Source organism: Staurois parvus, unplaced genomic scaffold (genome assembly GCF_062004578.1).
Source record: "Staurois parvus isolate SC_StPar_1 unplaced genomic scaffold, SC_StPar_1.0 ptg000362l, whole genome shotgun sequence".
NCBI classification, from domain to species: Eukaryota; Metazoa; Chordata; class Amphibia; order Anura; family Ranidae; genus Staurois; species Staurois parvus.
In genome coordinates this window covers 7433554-7454027 of record NW_028318158.1, presented here as the reverse complement: position 1 = coordinate 7454027, position 20474 = coordinate 7433554, and the positions used below count along the sequence as shown (strand labels likewise).

The following is a 20474-nucleotide window of genomic DNA, read 5'->3' as shown; positions in this document are numbered from 1 at the left end:
ACACAGTGCAGGAGATGACCAGAGACTGCGGACAGTGCAGGGGATGACCAGAGACTGCGGACAGTGCAGGGAATGACCAGAGACTGCGGACAGTGCAGGGAATGACCAGAGACTGCGGACAGTACAGGGGATGACCAGAGACTGCAGACAGTACAGGAGATGACCAGAGACTACGGACAGTACAGGGGATGACCAGAGACTGCAGACAGTGCAGGGAATGACCAGAGACTGCAGACAGTGCAGGGAATGACCAGAGACTGCAGACAGTGCAGGGAATGACCAGAGACTGCTGACCTTTGGGGAGGGAGGGGGAGCGGGTACCTGAATTTGACAGGTACCCGCTCCCACTTCCGCTGAGTTTTCCTTCCCTCTTCTTCCCAGGCCGGCTTCTGTGACAGCCGGGTGCCCACTGCGCATGCGCGAGAAGCGCTGCGCTTTGTGAATGGCCCGGCGCCTTCTGGGACCTGTCATGTGTCCCAGAAAACACTGGATCATTCACAAAGCGCAGCACATGCGCAGTGGGCACCCGGCTGTCACAGAAGCCAACGCGGGAAGACTGTGCAGCGCTGGAGCGAGGAACAGGTAAGGCCCTGCAGGAGACAACAGCTGAGCGGCCGGCCCGGTATTCTGACATGGTGGCGGCAGAAATAACGGACCGTCCGCTTTATATTCGCTCCATAGGACGCACTGACATTTTCCCCCCTTTTTTGGGGGGAAAAAAGTGCGTCTTATGGAGCGAAAAATACGGTATATTTGTAAACGCATTCCAAAAATGTAGATTTGTATTTTTAAAGACATACAGTATATTTGAAATGTATTTTTAAAATTATTTTCATAAAGTTTGTAATAAAAAAGCATTTCAACATGCAGTATATATATTTATTGAAATATATTTTGAAATATATTGAATATGGCCAAAATTGTAGTATTTCAAATATATGGCAATATATTTGGGAAGAATATTTTAAAAATATATTTCAAATATATTTTTCTCCCATATAGGAAGGTAAGAGTTTTAGAGAACATTGACACAAAAATGGGCCTTTAGATAAATATGAGCATCATTTTTGAGAATTTGGAAGCTCACTGGTTAACAATGTTAAGCACAACAAAGTATGGAACATTGACAGCGTCTCTCACGTAACATTTCCATAATGAGGGTTAATTTCCATGGTGCTTAGTTCTCAGCAATGACAGATCGGTACTATTATTTTTTGGCACTGTGTTCCCTGCATAGAAAACACATTTAAATCTTTCAGCTCACCCAAGTGTCTCTACGTTACAAAGTGTCCCTATGGTTTAAAATATATCAAAAGCAACAACTTTGTTAGGCAAAACTTTTTTGGGGGGAGATGTTAGAACCTGTTAGGTTTTGATGCTTTTTAGTTTTTTTTTGTGCTATCTTTAGTGAGATTTCTCCTTTCTACTTGTTCCCAGGACGGAAAGCATACCTCCCAACTTTCTGAGATCTCCAAATTTTAAGCTAGGGTCACATCTCTCTGGGTGGGGAATGCGAGTGTTCCCGAACCCGCAGAGTAACGTGCTACACTTTAGCAGGCACGCAAGAATGTCATTAACCACTTCCAGTCCGGACAATTTCACCCCCTTCCTGTCCAGGCCAATTTTCAGCTTTCAGTGCTATCACACTTTGAATTACAATTGCGCGGTCATGCAACACTGTACCCATATGAATTTTTTTTAGCATTTTTTTGACACAGATAAAACTTTATTTTGGTGGTATTTATTCACCACTGGGATTTTTTTTTTCTATATAACTGAAAAAGTCTAAAAATTTTGAAAAAAAGTGTTTTTCTTATAAAAATTTGCAAATAAATAATCTTTCTTCATAAATCTTGGCCAAAATGTATTCAGTTATCTTTTTAGTAAAAAAAAATAACCCAAATTAGTTTATAACCAAAAATTATAATTTTTCAAAAACATTTTTTACATTTTTATTTTATTTATTTATATTATCATTTATGTGATTTTTTTTTTAACGCACTGTCACCCTAGCAGTACAGTGTCACCAAAGTGACACTGTACTACTTGTGGGGGATGATGAAGATTTCTTTTTTTACACTGATTGCTTTTACACGCATAAAGGCTGTAAAAGCAATCATTTCTCCTTCTATCTGGCTGCATTCTTGCAGCCATTGAGAAATACTATGAGAGCTGTGATTGGTCACAGCTTGTCACATGGTACAAGGCTGTTGTGAATAGCCTTGTACCATGTGACCTCTGTGATCATTCACAGATTTTACACGTAGTAAGCAATGATGTCAGATGCTTACTACTATTCATGTGATCACTGATTGACGAAGCCTCTGTACAAAGATAAGGATATATTACTTCTGCGTTGCCACAAATAAGTGATAAGCTGTTGCAAGCACCTAAATGTGTTCCCGCATCAATACAACTCCCCAAGAATAATGCGCTGCTCCCTAGTGACCCCAAAAATTTATAAAATACACTAATAATAAATAAACACCATCCTGAGCATCATACCCAATGTGTAATAAAATAAATCTGTGGCTGAGCCACTAAATCCAAATGATAAGTGAAACCTATATGAAAAATAAACCAAAATCATGTAGCAATAAACACCTGGCCAACCTATAATAAACACCCAGCTGAGCTGAACAATAAAGTGTACAAAACAACAAAAACAGTAAAATATGTGAAACATATATCAGAAATAAAAGATGATCACAATAACAGTAAACACCTGACCTAGCTGTAATAAACACTCAGCTGACCTAAAGCATAAGGTGTGAAAATCAACAAAAACAGTATTAAATAATTGTAAAACAAGTGCCCAGCTGAGCAATCAGCCCCCCAACAGAATAAATAAGTGATGAATAAAGTAAATGTTTAGCTGGGCTAGATGTTCACAAAAAGTGCGTAAAAACAATATAAGCAGCTCTACTGAATATACAAAAAACAGATAAATGGTGAATGATAGATAACACTTAATAAAGTGCAAAATGCAGTCCAAAAGTGATATAACAGTCTCTTTCTTTCAACATTTAAAGTAAAGCACTAGTGACTTCAACAGATGTGCAAATCTATTGTACTCCTCCACCTTTAAAAAAGTGAGTTTTTTAGTGTTTTTGCATTAGCATTAAGCAGCGTTTTGCCGCAATTTTTGCTGTTTTTAGCTGGTTTTTTACACCCCCCAATTTTTTTTTGCTTAACAGAAAAGTCCAAAAATGCCGGTTTTCCGCGTTTTTCCGCATTTTTAGTTTTTACAGCTAAAAAACTCCTCTAGAAAGCCACTAGTTCTGGGGTTTTTCCTGCCAAAAAACATTGATTATGTGTGCATGGATACATAGGATAACATGCTGGGGAGTTTACTGGCTGTAGAAAAAACCACCAAAAGCCAAAAACAGCCGCTGAAAAAATGTCCAGTGTGCATGAGGACTTATGTGGACCACAAAGGTTTAACCCTCTCACTGCCATTAATCTATTTTATACATGGGTGACACGGGGGTATTTACGTACACTTCTGCCACTGCAGCATCGGGTACATGTGTACTTGTCAAGCCGATTGCCACTTTTCTGATGGAAGTGATTCAGGCACCAGAAAGTACCGACACCCCAAGGCCATTTATCCCCGGCTCTGCTGTCCTATCTGTGGGCCTGGGACCAGCATGGTGGGTTTCCCGGGGTAGAGTGGAGGAAGCTCGGCAAATATCCAACATGCTGATCCGCACACAGTGAATAAACCTGGAAGCAATGTGTATTAAAGTGGAACTAAATCCTCTTATCCTTTTTAAGGAAGCCGCCATCTTAGCCTCTGTTTGAGCTGCAAATGCCATGGTGCTGCACGTGATCAATTATGACACCAGCCATTTGATGGTGTGACAGTTTGGCTGAGAGCACAAGCAAATGTGACGGTTAGTATTCTCAGAATGCTGGGAATTAAGCTGTTTTTTGGTTTTTAACCATCTCCCGCCTGCCATATAAGAAAATGACAGACGGCGATGGTTATCTCGTTCTGGGATCTGATGATCAGTGTAGCCCCATCAGTGTCACTTGTCATTGTCCATCAATGCCACCTGTCAGTGCACATCAATGCCACATATCAGTGCCTACCAGTGCACATCAATGCCACATATCAGTGCCTACCAGTGCACATCAATGCCACATATCAGTGCCTACCAGTGCACATCAATGCCACATATCAGTGCCCATCTGAGCTGCCTTTCAGTGCCAACTATCAGTGCCAGTCAGTGCCACCTATCAGTGCCAGTCAGTGCCGCCTATGAGTACTGTCAATCAGTGCCCATTGTGACAATCGCAACGTCAGACCCCAGAGCCCTTCTCACCAAACTCGTGACCGAAGGACTAGCCGTGCTGTCACGCACGTAACAATGCCACGCCCAGCTGCACTCTGCACAAAGATTTTCCAGCTAAGGGACCACAATCGATGTGCCGGCAGCCTGAGCGTGATTGTTACTGGGTCAGGTTAATTACACAATTAACCCTTCACACTGCTTTCAGTGCCAACTATCAGTGCCAGTCAGTGCCACCTATCAGTGCCACCTATGAGTACTGCCAATCAGTGCCGCCTATCAGTGCCTGTTGTGACAATCGTGGCGTCAGACCCCAGAGCCCTTCTCACCAAACTCGTGACCGAAGGACTAGCCGTGCTGTCACGCACGTAACAATGCCACGCCCAGGTGCACTCTGCACAAAGATTTTCCAGCTAAGGGACCACAACCGATGTGCCGGCAGCCTGAGCGTGATTGTTACTGGGTCAGGTTAATTACACAATTAACCCTTCACACTGCCACCACCTCCTTTTTGTAGAGAGAAAGAGGAAACTTGGCAATATCAGCAATAACACTAGGATGGTTGGATAATCGTCTGTATACCACTGTCACCACAGGCAGGTTATACAGAGGTTAAAACACACACAGTAGCACTCTTCAGCAGCAAGAGTTCGTAATTTGCATTAAAGAGCTTTAGAAACAGTTCAACACTTTCAGAAAGTAAGATTTATTACTAAAATGTCAAAAGGGTGCAATAAAAATATTTACAGAAAAAGATGTAGCCAATATATATATAAATATACAGAGAACAATAGCACAGCAAAGAGATAACAGAAAGGAGTTTAAAGGGTTAAAGTACTTGCCAGTCAGCCTTGGTTTAAGCAGCTTCAAGTTTTATGAGCCCAAAAGGATTTCCTGTCTCCCACTGTCAGTTTCGATGTTAAAACAGGAGAGTCTTCTACTCTTTAACTCAGCTTAGCTTAGCTTTTCTAGTATCTCCACAGGGTGTCTCCCTGGAGCAGTAAACTAATGGTCTCCTTTGGGGAGGGAGGTGTAGGTGGAGCCCTAAGTTATGACCAGAAACTCTCGTAGCTTCAGGAGATATAATTTTATGCTCTCCTATATACGCCAGCTAGGGGGTGTAAAATATCAGGAAACTTGGATCAAAGTACCCAATCTGAATATATGCCTGGTTTTTATGTAAGTCTCTCATATTCCAAGATATGAAATCATAGGGGAAAATGGATGTTGAATGTGATGTCTAGTTTATGGCTTCTCTGGAATGTCTTTGAACTCAGTGAAGGACTTGGTTTACGCTTTTACGATCCCTTTCCAGGCAAGAGTTTCTTAGACAGGGGGGCACCTAGCTAGTGAGGTTTTAAAGCCAGGACGCCCTCCCACTGAGTTTGTTGCCTGTGATCTTTGCAAACACACACCGACCACATGTCACTCAACAGAGAGGGAGGGGGGATGATTGGAGGAGGAAGCCTGCTTTGGGAGTGAGAGATGGTACAAAATGGAAGATTCTTAACAAAATGGAGAACTGCGTCCATCTCTGTGTGCACGATTGCTACACCCGTCAGTGCCGCCTATCAGTGCCAGTTAGTGCTGCCTGTCAATGAAGGAGAAGCATAGAAAACCTTCTTTCTTTCTTTTTCTTTTTTTTGCTCTTTTTGTTTATAGTGCAAAAATAAAAACCCCAGTGGCAATTAAATACCACCAAAAGAAATCTCTAGTTGTGTGAAAAAAAACAATAAAAATTTCATATGGGTACAGTGTTGCATGACTGCGCAATTGTTATTCAAAGTGCGACATTGGCCTGGGCACAAAGGGGGTGACAAGTGGTTAATGTTAAAGTGGAACTAAAGCCTGCTATCCTTTTCAGCGAAGAAAGCAGCCATCTTAGCCTCTCTTTGATCTGCAACTGTCATGGTGCTGCACATATAATCAGTTATGACTCCATTTGATGATTTGAGAGTTTAGTTGGGTTCACAAGCAAATGTGACAGTTAGCATTTTCACCATGCCGGGAATGTAACTGTTTTTTTGAAACCGTTAAAGCGGAACTTTACCTATAACAACTTGTTAAAAAAATAATGTTCTTTAGCAAGGAACATACCTTCCACATTAATAATTTTGCTACCAAAACTAGAGTGTGCTGTAAATTGCCTCCAGTATTGCTCCTTTTACTTCTTTCTGAAGGTTGCCATTTTGCTGAAGCCCAAAGCCTCTGAACAGTAGTAAATCATAAAGCGGAACTAAACCCATCGATATAACAGTTTAAGAAAACAGTTACATTCCTGTTATGCCGAGATTGCTAACTGTCAACCAAACTGTCAAACCATCACATGGCTGAAAAAAAGGTTTTCTTTGTTTCTATTATAAAATTTAGCAAACAGGTAATTTTTCTCCTTCACTGATTTTTTGTTGATGATGTTTCACTGATAGGCACTGATGGGCACTGATAGGCAGCACTGATAGGCTACACTGATGAGGTGGCACTGATGGCATTAATGAGGAGTCACTGATGATGCTGCACTGATATTCAACATTGTTGGGTACTGATCAGCGGCAATGATGGGCACTGAAGGGCAGTGACTGGTGGCACTGACTGGTAGCACAGACAGGCACAGATTGGCAGCACTTCTGGGAAGTACTGTTGGGAACTGATGGGCAGCACTGCTGGATACTGATGGGCACTTTTTGGGCTGCACTTAAAAGCAGGGCACTGAAATCAGTGCCCTGATTATCAGTGCAGATGTCTGCTTTGACAGTTGCCGGTTACCGGCAGTACTGGACTACTGCGTTGTAGCCGTCATTCGCGAAGTGCTTAATGTTATCAATGCGACAGTTGTGCAACAGTCAATGCCAAAGTCAACAGTCACAGTTGCATCAAAGTTATACCCATCCAAAGTTGCATCAAACATGCATCGAAGTCGCAATGGAAATCACACAAATCTGGAATCGCACTTAAGCGGAACTAAACCCATCAATTTAACGGTTTCAAATAAGCAGTTACATTCCTGGCAAGCTGGGAATGCTAACTGTCACATTTGTTTGTACTTTCAACCAAACTGTAAAACCATCAAATAGCTGGAGTCAAAACTGATCACATGTGCAACGCCACGGCAGTTTCAGATCAAATAGAGGCTAAGATGGAAGCCTCCTTGGCTGAAAAGGATAGGAGGGTTTAGTTCCACTTTAAGTAGCTTCCTGAGTCAGAGCTGTCTTTCCCTGGCAACCCTGTCTATGCTTGGGGCCAATCACCTACCCCTGTAAGCCTGTCACATTAGGATGAGCAGTCTATACAGCAGATGCATCCCAATAGAGAAACATAGGCTGCCTGCCGCAGCTGCAAGGTATGGCACTGATTTATGCTGTACAGGTCACAGCGCTCATGTGAATGAGGCCTTACCTGATGAAAAGAAATATGTTTTGCTCCTGAACACAATGGATTTAATAAATGTTTTACAAAATCTGCATGCATTCCCTTTACATACAGCTCAAGTTGCATGAAGAAGTTTCTGTTGTCTGCGAGTGGCTGGAGGCAGCGTTCAGCGCAGGGCACAGATGCTCCAACACATGTCTGAGAACACAGCCGCAGCAGGAGGAGGCACTCTGGGTATTATCACTGAGCAGTGAGCAGCATGTCTGTGTACACTGCCACTTGCATCATACATCCTTGTGTGATCTCTGTTACCTCAACTAAGGTCAAAGACAATAGCTACTCTCTCTCCTCTCTCCTGTGTTCAGACACCCAATATGAGTGCGCATGATGCAATGACATCTTGCTTGCCCTGGGCAAACCGAAAATGTACAGCTCCACCCTTTGCGTTGTGGTTATATTAGTTAAATTAATGCTAGAATGTACCATTGGAGGCAGCCTGGGGTCTGATATATATGTAGCACCCTAGTCAGGTGCTAGGATGTGTATAGTCAGGTGCTGGATGTGTATAGTCGGGTGCTAGGATGTGTATAGTCGGGTGCTGGATGTGTATAGTCGGGTGCTACGATGTGTATAGTCAGGTGCTACGATGTGTATAGTCGGGTGCTGGGATGTGTATAGTCGGGTGCTGGGATGTGTATAGTCGGGTGCTAGGATGTGTAGTCGGGTGCTGGATGTGCATAGTCGGGTGCTAGGATGTGTATAGTCGGGTGCTAGTATGTGTATAGTCGGGTGCTAGGATGTGTAGTCGGGTGCTGGATGTGTATAGTCAGGTGCTAGGATGCGTATAGTCGGGTGCTGGATGTGTATAGTCGGGTGCTAGGATGTGTATAATCCGGTGCTGGATGTGTATAGTCAGGTGCTGGGATGTGTATAGTCGGGTGTTGGGATGTGTATAGTCGGGTGCTGGATGTGTACAGTCGGGTGCTAGGATGTGTATAGTCAGGTGCTGGATGTGTATAGTCGGGTGCTGGATGTGTATAGTCAGGTGTTAGTATGTGTATAGTCGGGTGCTGGATGTGTATAGTCGGGTGTTAGGATGTGTATAGTCGGGTGCTAGGATGTGTATAGTCGGGTGCTGGATGTGTATAGTCGGGTGTTAGGATGTGTATAGTCGGGTGCTGGATGTGTATAGTCGGGTGCTGGATGTGTATAGTCGGGTGTTAGGATGTGTATAGTCGGGTGCTAGGATGTGTATAGTCGGGTGCTGGATTTGTATAGTCGGGTGTTAGGATGTGTATAGTCGGGTGCTAGGATGTGTATAGTCGGGTGCTGGATGTGTATAGTCGGGTGCTGGATGTGTATAGTCGGGTGTTAGGATGTGTATAGTCGGGTGCTGGATGTGTATAGTCGGGTGCTGGATCTGTATAGTCGGGTGCTGGATCTGTATAGTCGGGTGCTGGATGTGTATAGTCGGGTGCTGGATGTGTATAGTCGGGTGTTAGGATGTGTATAGTCGGGTGCTAGGATGTGTATAGTCGGGTGTTAGGATGTGTATAGTCGGGTGCTAGGATGTGTATAGTCGGGTGCTGGATGTGTATAGTCGGGTGCTGGATCTGTATAGTCGGGTGCTGGATGTGTATAGTCGGGTGCTGGATCTGTATAGTCAGGTGCTGGATGTGTATAGTCGGGTGCTGGATGTGTATAGTCGGGTGTTAGGATGTGTATAGTCGGGTGCTAGGATGTGTATAGTCGGGTGTTAGGATGTGTATAGTCGGGTGCTGGATGTGTATAGTCGGGTGTTAGGATGTGTATAGTCGGGTGCTAGGATGTGTATAGTCGGGTGCTGGATGTGTATAGTCGGGTGCTAGATCTGTATAGTCGGGTGCTGGATGTGTATAGTCGGGTGCTAGGATGTGTATAGTCGGGTGCTGGATGTGTATAGTCGGGTGTTAGGATGTGTATAGTCGGGTGATGGATGTGTATAGTCGGGTGCTGGATGTGTATAGTCAGGTGCTGGATGTGTATAGTCGGGTGCTGGGATGTGTATAGTCAGGTGTTAGGATGTGTATAGTCAGGTGCTAGGATATGTATAGTCGGGTGCTGGATGTGTATAGTCGGGTGCTGGATGTGTATAGTCGGGTGCTAGGATGTGTATAGTCGGGTGCTGGATGTGTATAGTCGGGTGCTGGATGTGTGTAGTCGGGTGCTAGGATGTGTATAGTCGGGTGTTCGGATGTGTATAGTCGGGTGTTCGGATGTGTATAGTCAGGTGCTGGATGTGTATAGTCAGGTGCTGGATGTGTATAGTCAGGTGCTGGATGTGTATAGTCAGGTGCTAGGATGTGTATAGTCGGGTGTTAGGATGTGTATAGTCGGGTGCTAGGATGTGTATAGTCGGGTGCTGGATGTGTATAGTCGGGTGCTAGATCTGTATAGTCGGGTGCTGGATGTGTATAGTCGGGTGCTAGGATGTGTATAGTCGGGTGCTGGATGTGTATAGTCGGGTGTTAGGATGTGTATAGTCGGGTGATGGATGTGTATAGTCGGGTGCTGGATGTGTATAGTCAGGTGCTGGATGTGTATAGTCGGGTGTTAGGATGTGTATAGTCGGGTGATGGATGTGTATAGTCGGGTGCTGGATGTGTATAGTCGGGTGCTGGATGTGTATAGTCGGGTGCTGGGATGTGTATAGTCAGGTGTTAGGATGTGTATAGTCAGGTGCTAGGATATGTATAGTCGGGTGCTGGATGTGTATAGTCGGGTGCTGGATGTGTATAGTCGGGTGCTAGGATGTGTATAGTCGGGTGCTGGATGTGTATAGTCGGGTGCTGGATGTGTGTAGTCGGGTGCTAGGATGTGTATAGTCGGGTGTTCGGATGTGTATAGTCGGGTGTTCGGATGTGTATAGTCAGGTGCTGGATGTGTATAGTCAGGTGCTGGATGTGTATAGTCAGGTGCTGGATGTGTATAGTCAGGTGCTAGGATGTGTATAGTCGGGTGCTGGATGTGTATAGTCGGGTGCTGGATGTGTATAGTCGGGTGCTGGATGTGTATAGTCGGGTGCTGGATGTGTATAGTCAGGTGCTGGATGTGTATAGTCAGGTGCTGGATGTGTATAGTCAGGTGCTAGGATGTGTATAGTCGGGTGCTGGATGTGTATAGTCGGGTGCTGGATGTGTATAGTCGGGTGTTCGGATGTGTATAGTCGGGTGCTGGATGTGTATAGTCGGGTGCTAGATGTGTATAGTCGGGTGTTAGGATGTGTATAGTCGGGTGTTAGGATGTGTATAGTCAGGTGGATGGAGTAGAGAAGGATTTTTATTAGTCAAAACAATTGTGTAAGCTCAGTTTTTTAATGCTGTCTGTGTCCCTGCTGGGGAGATGTACCCTTTGTTACTGTACTCGCAGAATCCCTGCCAGGTCCTCCAGGATCCCTACGAGATGGAATTTCCTTCCGCTCTTCCTAATGCAGACCATACATTGGTCGATTTCTTGATGAATTTTCCTTAGAAAATTGTAAATTTTGTGTGTTTTGTAATCCGATCATGCCACCATTGATTTCGAAATTCAACCAACCCAGCCTTCATTTTAACCTCATGTTGCTACAGAAAAGAATTTTCTTGGCCAAGAAATTTCTTTTCTTTTCATGTCACAGCTCACGCTCATTTCTTTTTTTATTATAATTCTCACACAGTTCTCCCATCATTGATTAGAATTTCGTTTGCTTTTCAAAAAATGTCCAACATGCCCAATCACTCAGATTTGATTGAAGCACACAAATCGGCCATTTCTGTGGCCCATTAATGGTGCGAAATTTGAACGTAAATTCTTAGAAAAGATTTTTGAAAGAAAATTCTTTAGGAACTTGACTTGTGTATGGCCAGCTTTAGGCTGGACATACATTATACAATTTTCCTTTAGATTTACCAAAACCATATAGTATGAGGTCAAACTTAAACACCTTCCATTTGCATGCAATCAGGCCCTTGCACTACATAGTTGAAGGAAATTGAACAAGAAAATTGTAGAATGTATGGCCAGCTTAATGCATCCGATGCAATGGGTCACATCGGTCTTGAGATTGCTCTTGGGATGGGAAAGCCTGGAAAAATGCAGCAGCGGGGGGGACCCCATTGGCTGGAAAGAGTGATACCAGGATCATGGCTTTCCAGACTGGGACAGGAGGAAGCAGCACAAGGAGCCATTCAGGTGTGCTGTAGCGCTCATGTGCTAACAAGGATCATGCTTCTAGGAGGAGAGAGCAGAGTGATGAGCTAATCAGTGTTTTTCTTCTCCTATCACCATCCAGTTACAGGGTGGGGGAGGGACACATGGGTGACGCTGTGATCCCAGGATATAACCAGGACACAGAATCATTGGGTCCAAAATCTAAGATGTGGGAGTGTCCCATCAAATCTGAGACAGGTGTCATCTATGAGGGTGCATGTGAAAAGAGGGTGGCAAGGCAGGAGCACAACTGGGAGACCATTGTCACCCCACAAGAAGAAGTACCTGAACAAGGACCTTATTGGCAGGATCTACAGATATTATGTTAATGAAAGCTGCAAATTTCAAAAGATTGAATACAACATTTGAAATATCGTAAACACGGTACTGCTTGTGTGGGATTTTAATGATTGGGACCAGGTCTATTTTAAAACAACAGATACCCACCATAATAAAAATGTATGATTGTGCTATTGTTTTACATTGCAGGGCATGCTGGAACTAGTAGTCCTTTGGAAATGAGAACAGATGATGATGGGTATGTAGATTATTGCATCAGAACCTATAAATTTTTTTTCCTGCTTTGGTTTGAGATCACACAAGAATTTCTGCAAGCTGTGATTTACCGAAATAAAAATGTTAGAGCGTGTTTTGTGTGCCGATTTGATGAAGAGGATTTCAGCATAACTTCCTAAGCGGATTGCCATTCTGTTATCACAGCGGCATCATACAGAGTGATCTGATCCAAAGGCTGCTGCCTTCCCCTGTGCTTCTGTTACAGTGGAAAGATTCATAGTGAGATCTACAGTATATAGAGACAAATCAGCTTTTCAGAGGAGATGAAGGTACACTGTTGTTTCAGTTCAGAAAAGTAGAGATCAGAAATAAAAAAGGCAGAAAAGATGTGAGAAGTCAATGGAAATATCAGATTGTGTATGAGTATGCTGTATATCTATATCTATATCTATATCTATATATATATATATATATATATATATATATTTACTTTTTTTGTATTTCCTAAAGTGGACCTAGAATCTTAAAAAATGTATATGCTAAGTGTAAATGTAACATTTTCAGCTATGTATTACCTCTTACAGAGATCCCAGTCCTTCCCCTGACTATGCCTGCATCTGTTTTTCTCACCAAAAGGACAATGTCATCTCTGTTCAGCCACCATCCATGTACTTCCTGTACTGAAATTCCAGCTCAGAGATGACAGAATCATGTAAATCCTGGTGCCTGTGCAGTTCCTGGCTGTGTTCACAAACCTTTGACACAGATCAGCCCCACAGATCAGTCTCTCACCTTGTGACCTGCTAAAAAGTTACAATACTGCAGTCTGATCACTGAGGTAGAGGAGAGTAGGAAATGCTTCCTCCTGCCTGCAGTAGACTAGCGGCATCATCTCAGTCTAGACAAAGTCACTGGCTTGAGTGGAAAGATGTCCTTTTAATGATAATGAGTGGAGGTTTTTATAAATTAGACTGCTGCTATATGTGACATGTCAGGAATTAATTTGTGCAGACTTGTAAAAATACTAGCAAGTCCACTGTATAATATACTGTATATCATGAACAACTGTCTCAGTTCATTGCATGTGTTGTCAGCTTCCCAAAACAGAGTTGGGGAATTAATTTTTCTTGCGGAATGCATTTTTGTTGAAGGCTTTTAAAGGAAACCTGTAGACATAGAGGCTGCAATGACTCACTGCATTTTGAGAATACTAGTTTCCTGGCTGTCACTGGCTTCAACACCTGACAAAGCATAAACAAATGTTTTTTGAAAAGCACAGTCACAGGGCTGAAACTATAGTGCCAGGCTATTGTTAAAGTGGAACTAAACCCTTCTATCCTTTACAGCCAAGGAAGCTGCCATCTCAACCCCTGTTTGATCTGCAGTGATGTTGCTACACATGTGATCAGTTATGATACCAGCCATTCAATGGCTTGACAGTTCGGATGAGGACACAATCAACTGTGAGAGTTATCATTCATGGCTTGTCTTAAATGTAACTGTTTTGGAAAACAGTTAAATCAATGGGTTTAGTTCAGCTTTAGGCCCCATTCATATTTTGCATAGCGGAAACTAGTGCTCCCATTCATGTGTGGCACGTAGGGCACCCATTCACTTAAATGGGCTGCCTGATGCGCGTTTGTCGACTAAAAGACACTCCTGATCCTTTAGGGTGATGATTTTTTAAAGGCGCCTTTTGCAACAGAGTTGCGCTGGAAAATCGTGTTTGGGGTGCCATTAAGAATGAATATATATAAATGTGCTGCGCTATTTAAAAAAGTAGTAAATAATGTCCAAAAAATGAGAAACAGTGTCCAAATAAACAAGACAAAAGTCTCAGCCTTCATGCCCTTGAAGACGTCATCTATGACAAAATGCATCAAGCAGAGCCTGCTGTGTTGTCATCACGCATACATTTGATGGTTTTACAATTTTAATGCTATGTGGAGCATGTTATCTTCTTTTTTTGGGTACGTACCTGCACACAGGGATTCCTGACTTGGTGGGTGCTGCGGAGGAGTGCCCCGGTAGAGACTAATCTTTGAAGTGTGACACCTTTGAAGTGTGTCATCTGAAAGGCTTTGATGGTCCATATGGATTTTGTCAAAAAAAGCACATTTTGACTATTATGGTTCTTAGAGTCATTGAAGTCTGGTAAGCAGATCTAAGTCTCATCTTGGTGGTGCAGCACTATGAAGAGGTATTTTGTTGGAACATTTTTCACAAGAGACTCTTGCTAGCAGCTTTTTTCACTTATTTATATTAATATTTTTTCCTTACAAATGCAGTTACCCTTTTATGACATTAAGAAAGAATGCCACCTAAACACACCTTGCACATTACTGCAGTTTTGAATTGCAGGCAGAATCGTGGTTCAGCCAAGTGTGAATGGGGCCTTGAGGATTCACATGGCAATTGTGAACATACAGTGGATTCCTGTGGCAAGAATCAGCTGCAGCCACTCTATATAAGTCTATATAAAGCAATGACAGGCTGACAAGAGCTGTGCACGTTTGCAGGTATATGCACATCCAGTGGTTGTCTCTGGTTAGGGACAGATGTCCGACCCAAGATGGAGTCTTTCTGCATGTACGGACTTCTAACTGAGGTAACCCCTGGATGTGGAGATACATGTGAACAGTCACGGCTCCTGTCAGCCTGCCATTGCTTTGTTGCAGATGATCACACATACAGTATCTGTGAACTCAGTTGCAAGAATCTTCTGATTCCTGCCATAGAAACCCATTATATGTCCCTAATTACCATGTGAATGTAGCCTTAAAGCTGAACTTCGGGCAAAGTCCACCGCTGGAACATAAAAAAAAGCAGAAAAAAGCAGTTGACCCATGCAATGTGGGTACAGCCACCCCCCCCCCTTTCACTGCATGAGAAAAGAAAATTTGCTTGGAGTTGGGCTTTAAAGTGTTACTAAACCCAGGAACCTGCATTCACTATATCTGGTCACCCACAGTACATAGAACATAGAAGTGCACTTTTTTTAGTAAATGCAAACTGCTAAATACCTTTTCTCATCAACAGTTGGATCAGTCTTGTTGCTTCTATCAATGTCCAGCAGAGCACTGGTTAAAACTTGTAGGAGGAGTTTTTATTCTCCACTAGGAGGATGCAGGACCCCTGACCTCTGTCTGGACAGTGCTGATTGGCCCTGTGCTGAGTACATGCTCCCTCCCAAAGAAAAAAAAAACCTCTCTAGCAATACACACCAAACTGAGCATATGCAGAGTGACTCCAAACCTCTGTTCTGTCAGAAGATATTTAGGGGACAATGGGAGAAGGGGAGGATCAGAAAATACAGGATTAAGCATCCTTTTTACACAATGTGTAGAATTAACCCCTTAGGTTCCACAGTGGGTATAATAAGCATGCTTTACTGCATATACAGACTGATTTTACTTTTGTGGGTTTAGTAACACTTTAAGAAGCCACTGGTAAAAAAATATAATATAGAACTCAATTCATAAGAAAAACATAAATGTGAAAAAAAGCTTTGTGGATTTAGCTTTTTGAGTTTCTTACATGGAACAAGCATGCAGCTAAGAGCAAACTCCTGATCTGCGTATCTCTGCCTGATCTGTGAAAATACTTAACGTGGAACTATACTCATCTCCCATCCTGTGCCATCACTTTCACTCGGGCTTCTTCTGTGCTCAGATCCTTTGGCCATCTCGATTGGCCATGCCAGGTTGGCATAACTCCTGCACACGTGTGGGAATTTATCTGTCTCAGAAGATGTGGAAATCATACACTGAACTGTGCATGTGTCAAAAAGAAACCTTTATTGGTGATGAAACATAGTATGTTTCTTCTGCAAAAAAAGTCGGATTGTTCACACATTTTCATTTTTTTAATTTAAAGTCCCTTTTTAAAGTGATACTAAACCTATGATCCTGCATTCACTATATCTGGACTCCCACAGTACACAGAACATGGAAATGCAATTATTTTAGTGAATATAAACTGCTAAATACCTTTTCTCATCAGCAGTTAGAGCAGTCTTGTGACTTCAGCAGAGCACTAGTTAAAGCTTGTAGGAGGAGTTTTCTTTCTGTTCTAGGAGGATGTGAAAGTCCTGACCCTCTGTCTGGACAGTGCTGATTGGCCCTGTGCTGATCACATGCACCCTCCCATGAAAAAAAAAAAAAAACTTCTCTAGCAATACACACCAAACTGAGCATGTGCATGTGACTTCGGATTCAGTCTGTATCAGGTGGTCATTTCAACAAGAGGAGGGACAGAGAAGAAAGTATCAAACATCCTTTTTACACAGTGCAGAGGATTAACCCCTTAGGTTCCACAGTGAGTATAACAAGCATGCTTTCCTGCATATACAGACTGATTTCACTGTTGTGGGTTTAGTTACACTTTAAGCTAACGGTTCAGTACTGCAGCCAGGCAACTAACATTTTCAGGAGAGGTCAGCAATGGCATGAGTGTCAGGAACATCCAGCAGCATTTATACCTACATAGGTGACTCAGTCACCCTAATCTAATCAACATGGATTAGAACAGGATAGATTTACAATGTATCATACCTCCTATCAAGTTCTTTGGCAATCAACATCTGCCTTGACACTTTCCAGTCCAGCTCCTGAACAAATCTGTTTCAATGTGACCAACTACGACTAGCTACACCATAACCTGGATAAAGGAGAACCTTCACAGAAGGAGGTGGGAGTGGGTCCCTCCAGGATGGTGAGGGGGCTCTGCTTACTGCACAAACGGGGGCTCATGGCAAAGCTTTGTTAACACTCCATCCTCAAATTAAAACTGGATGCTTTAGGACACGGGTGTCAAACTGGCGGCCCTCCAGCTGTTACCAAACTACAAGTCCCATGAGGCATTGCAAAACTGACAGTTACAAGCATGACTCCCAAAGGCAGAGGCATGATGGGACTTGTAGTTTGGCAACAGCTGGAGGGCCGCCAGTTTGACACCCCTGCTTTAGGACAAGGCTATGAGTGTGTAAATTAAACTTTACGGTGGAATGATACATCAACATCCCTGGACAGAAGCAATATTGCTAAAGTACCTGTTCGCACTATATCAATGCTCTCCAAGCTACGGCCCGGGGGCCAGATGTGGCCCTTTGCTTTCATCTTTATGACCAGGGGCAGACTGACAACTCATGGGGCCCCCGGGCAATAGGGGATCATGGGGCCCCTGTGTCCTTGCCCAAACTCAAAAAAGCCTATGAAAACGGTACCAGGGGCATCTCATGGGGCCCCATACTGACCCCGGGCCCTCGGGCAGTGCCCGAGTTTCCAAATGGTCAGTCCACCCCTGTTTATGACCCTTCGGGAATATATCTTCTACTGATACCAACCATGAGGTACGATTCCTCCCCATAATACCAACCAAGGGGCACAATTCCTCCCAATGACACCAACAGTGGGGCCCAATTATGCTAATGATGGGGCACAATTCCTCCCAATGACACCAACGGAGGGGAAAAATTTCTCCCACTGACACCAAAGATGGGGCATTGTATTTTTCCACTGGCGTTGGGACCTTTTCTACTCCCAGGCCACAGTGCGGCCCACCTAAAATCAGAAGGACAGTAAATTGGCCCTTTGCTCAGAAAGTTTGAAATATAATTAAATAGTGCATTTATAAATATGAAGAAAAGGGGAAAGGTCTGTATATATTTGGAGATGTGTGGGTATGTTTTAATTACTTTTATTATGTGTATTAAAATAATATTTTGTTATTCTTTGAAAAATCTGCCAGATAGTGACTAAGTCATTTATAATCACTGCTCTAACATGCTGGGATGTAGCAGCTGCTACAAAGTATATTCTATGGTGTCTCATTATAAATGACTTGCAGCACTCCAAGGATTAGCAGCCATTAGCACTGGGCGCTTGTTCACAGTAGGAGTGTTTTTTTTTTTTTTTGTGAATTTGTGCTGCATTTTCTAACTCCAATGATGGGACTTGTCAAAAGCCATCAATATCCAAATGCTTACATTAACACACGTGCCTAACGGAAGAGCGCTGGAAGACAGCCCTGCCTGCTGCAAGTCTCCTTTCGATTTTGCACTGAACTCTCATTTCCAAGCCAAGTCAACTAAAAGTGGTCCTTCATGACTAAAGGGTCATCCAGTCTATCTAAAATCTGCTCTTAAACATTGCTTTGAGACTTGAGGAACTACAAGTCCCAGCATGACTAATGGCCGGAGCACCAACAAACTGCTTTCTGTAGTTGTCAGCCAAAAAAAAAAAATAAAACTGTCATTTGTGATCTCTGGGAAAATGCTAGTCACCTGGCTGACCGAGAACCAGCAGGTGTAGTCAGAATCTGCATACCGGTCCCAGGACAGTGACCCGCAAAGTACTGAAGACAATGGGTCAGCATAACAGCCAAGCAATTAGTAGCGGCACCACCTGTGGTTTTCTCACAACAGGTTTGCTTTGAGCCCGGGTTCACACTGATGCATTTGCACTGGTTTCTGTGCGAATTTCACATCGCAATCTCACCCCGTTCATGCAAACCGCTGCGGGTGTGTATGTTAAGTTAACAGCACCCCAAAATCGGTTTGCAAAACATGGTGCGATGTGCAGAATCAGATTGCATAGGTGTAAATACCCATTCTAGTGCGGACCAAAAAAAGGGTGGTGCGGATGCGGTGCGATTTGAGCCATACAAAATGTATGGCTCAAATCGCACTGCACAGAATTCGCATGTGATTTGCACAGGAATGCCGTGCGGTTCCTGTGCGAATCAAATGCAATATGCCGCACCGCAGAAGTGTGAATATTAGATAAAGGTGAAGAATGCTGTATAATTAATATATATATATATATATATATAAATAAATATATATAATTATTGTTAATATATATATATTTTTTTTATATATATATATATATATATATATATATACTGTATTTTGTTTAATATATATACTGTATATATATATATATATATATATATATAAAATAACAACTGTGTGCAGAGTTTCAGACTCTAAGCAGCTCAGTAGTGTCAATATTGAAATAAAAGGTGCCCCCTCCCCAAAAAAAAATTTCCACTGCTAATTATTTAGCGACAACAGCATACATTCAGTTTCTGCATAGAATAAATCCTCTCTATAATGCCAGCAACACATTCACTTTAAGCATGTCAACCTTTCCTCCTCCGGATGCTGAGGAACTACAAGACCTAGGGGCCTTCTAGGACTTGTAGTTTCTCAGCAGCCAGAGCAGCACAGGTTGTCACTCCCCAGACAAGCAGCCCCAATCCCTATTACTCACATGCCAAATTGCAAAGAAGATGAGAGCAGCGCAGAGCACCAGAGACAGCATGTAGCAGAAGGCAGCGAAAGTAAATGCCATTGTGCCCCCAAAGAGAGCAGAAAATCCAAGCGTGACCCCAGCTTTGAAATCAAAGGACAGCAGACCCCCAACAGTGTTTCCAGTTTAGAGCGAGGAGCCACCCCCAGCCTGGTCCTGCAGGGGGGGACTCTTCACATGGATGTCCTGCAGCTTTGTGGAGTGCCCCTAAGTTTGCAGAAGAGTGGTGGCAGGCTCCTGGCTGTGCCCAGCATCTCCCCGCCACTGGCAGGACACTTCTGGATTTCCGGAATCCTGGAAGTAGAGCACTAAGTGACTCATTTCAGCCTGGATTTCAGGGGAGGAGAAGAGCTGGCAGGGCTGGAAGGAGGAGCTGCATACAATACCATGGCTCCATGTGCTGCTGTTGGATTGTAATGTGTAGACAATAGGCTCAATTCACAAAGCTTTAATACAAGGAGAAGGATCTTTATTTTGACCATGTGACTGTTATTTTCAAACCTCATTGGATTCAGATGCAAATAGCTGTTACCCTTTGGAAATAAAGTGTCCTTATCCTGGAGTGTTAGCTTTGTGAATTGATCCTAACATTGGGGGGGGGGGGGGGGCTGCAGGCTGTCATCCACTGTCGGAGCTCCCAGATGTCTCTATTAAAGTGTCTTTTTCTGCTGTGGACCCAAATCCCCATCTCTCTCTAATTTATACACGGCTGTCCTTTTTGTGAGGTCTAACTAACAGATCTGTATAAATATAAATG

At 43.2% G+C, this 20474-nt stretch overlaps 1 protein-coding gene across 2 annotated transcripts in view; it reads right to left on the bottom strand.

The window, feature by feature from the left end:
* The window catches only part of CNIH3 (cornichon family AMPA receptor auxiliary protein 3), a 134688-nt gene extending 114571 nt beyond the window's left edge, over positions 1-20117 (bottom strand). For both annotated transcript variants that reach the window (XM_089685006.1, XM_089685007.1), the window contains exon 1: positions 19679-20117. In XM_089685006.1, coding sequence (XP_089541132.1) covers positions 19679-19759 — 81 coding nt within the window. In that variant the 5' untranslated portion in view covers positions 19760-20117. The remainder of the gene's footprint in view (positions 1-19678) is intronic.
* Between the last annotated feature and the right edge of the window lie 357 nt (positions 20118-20474).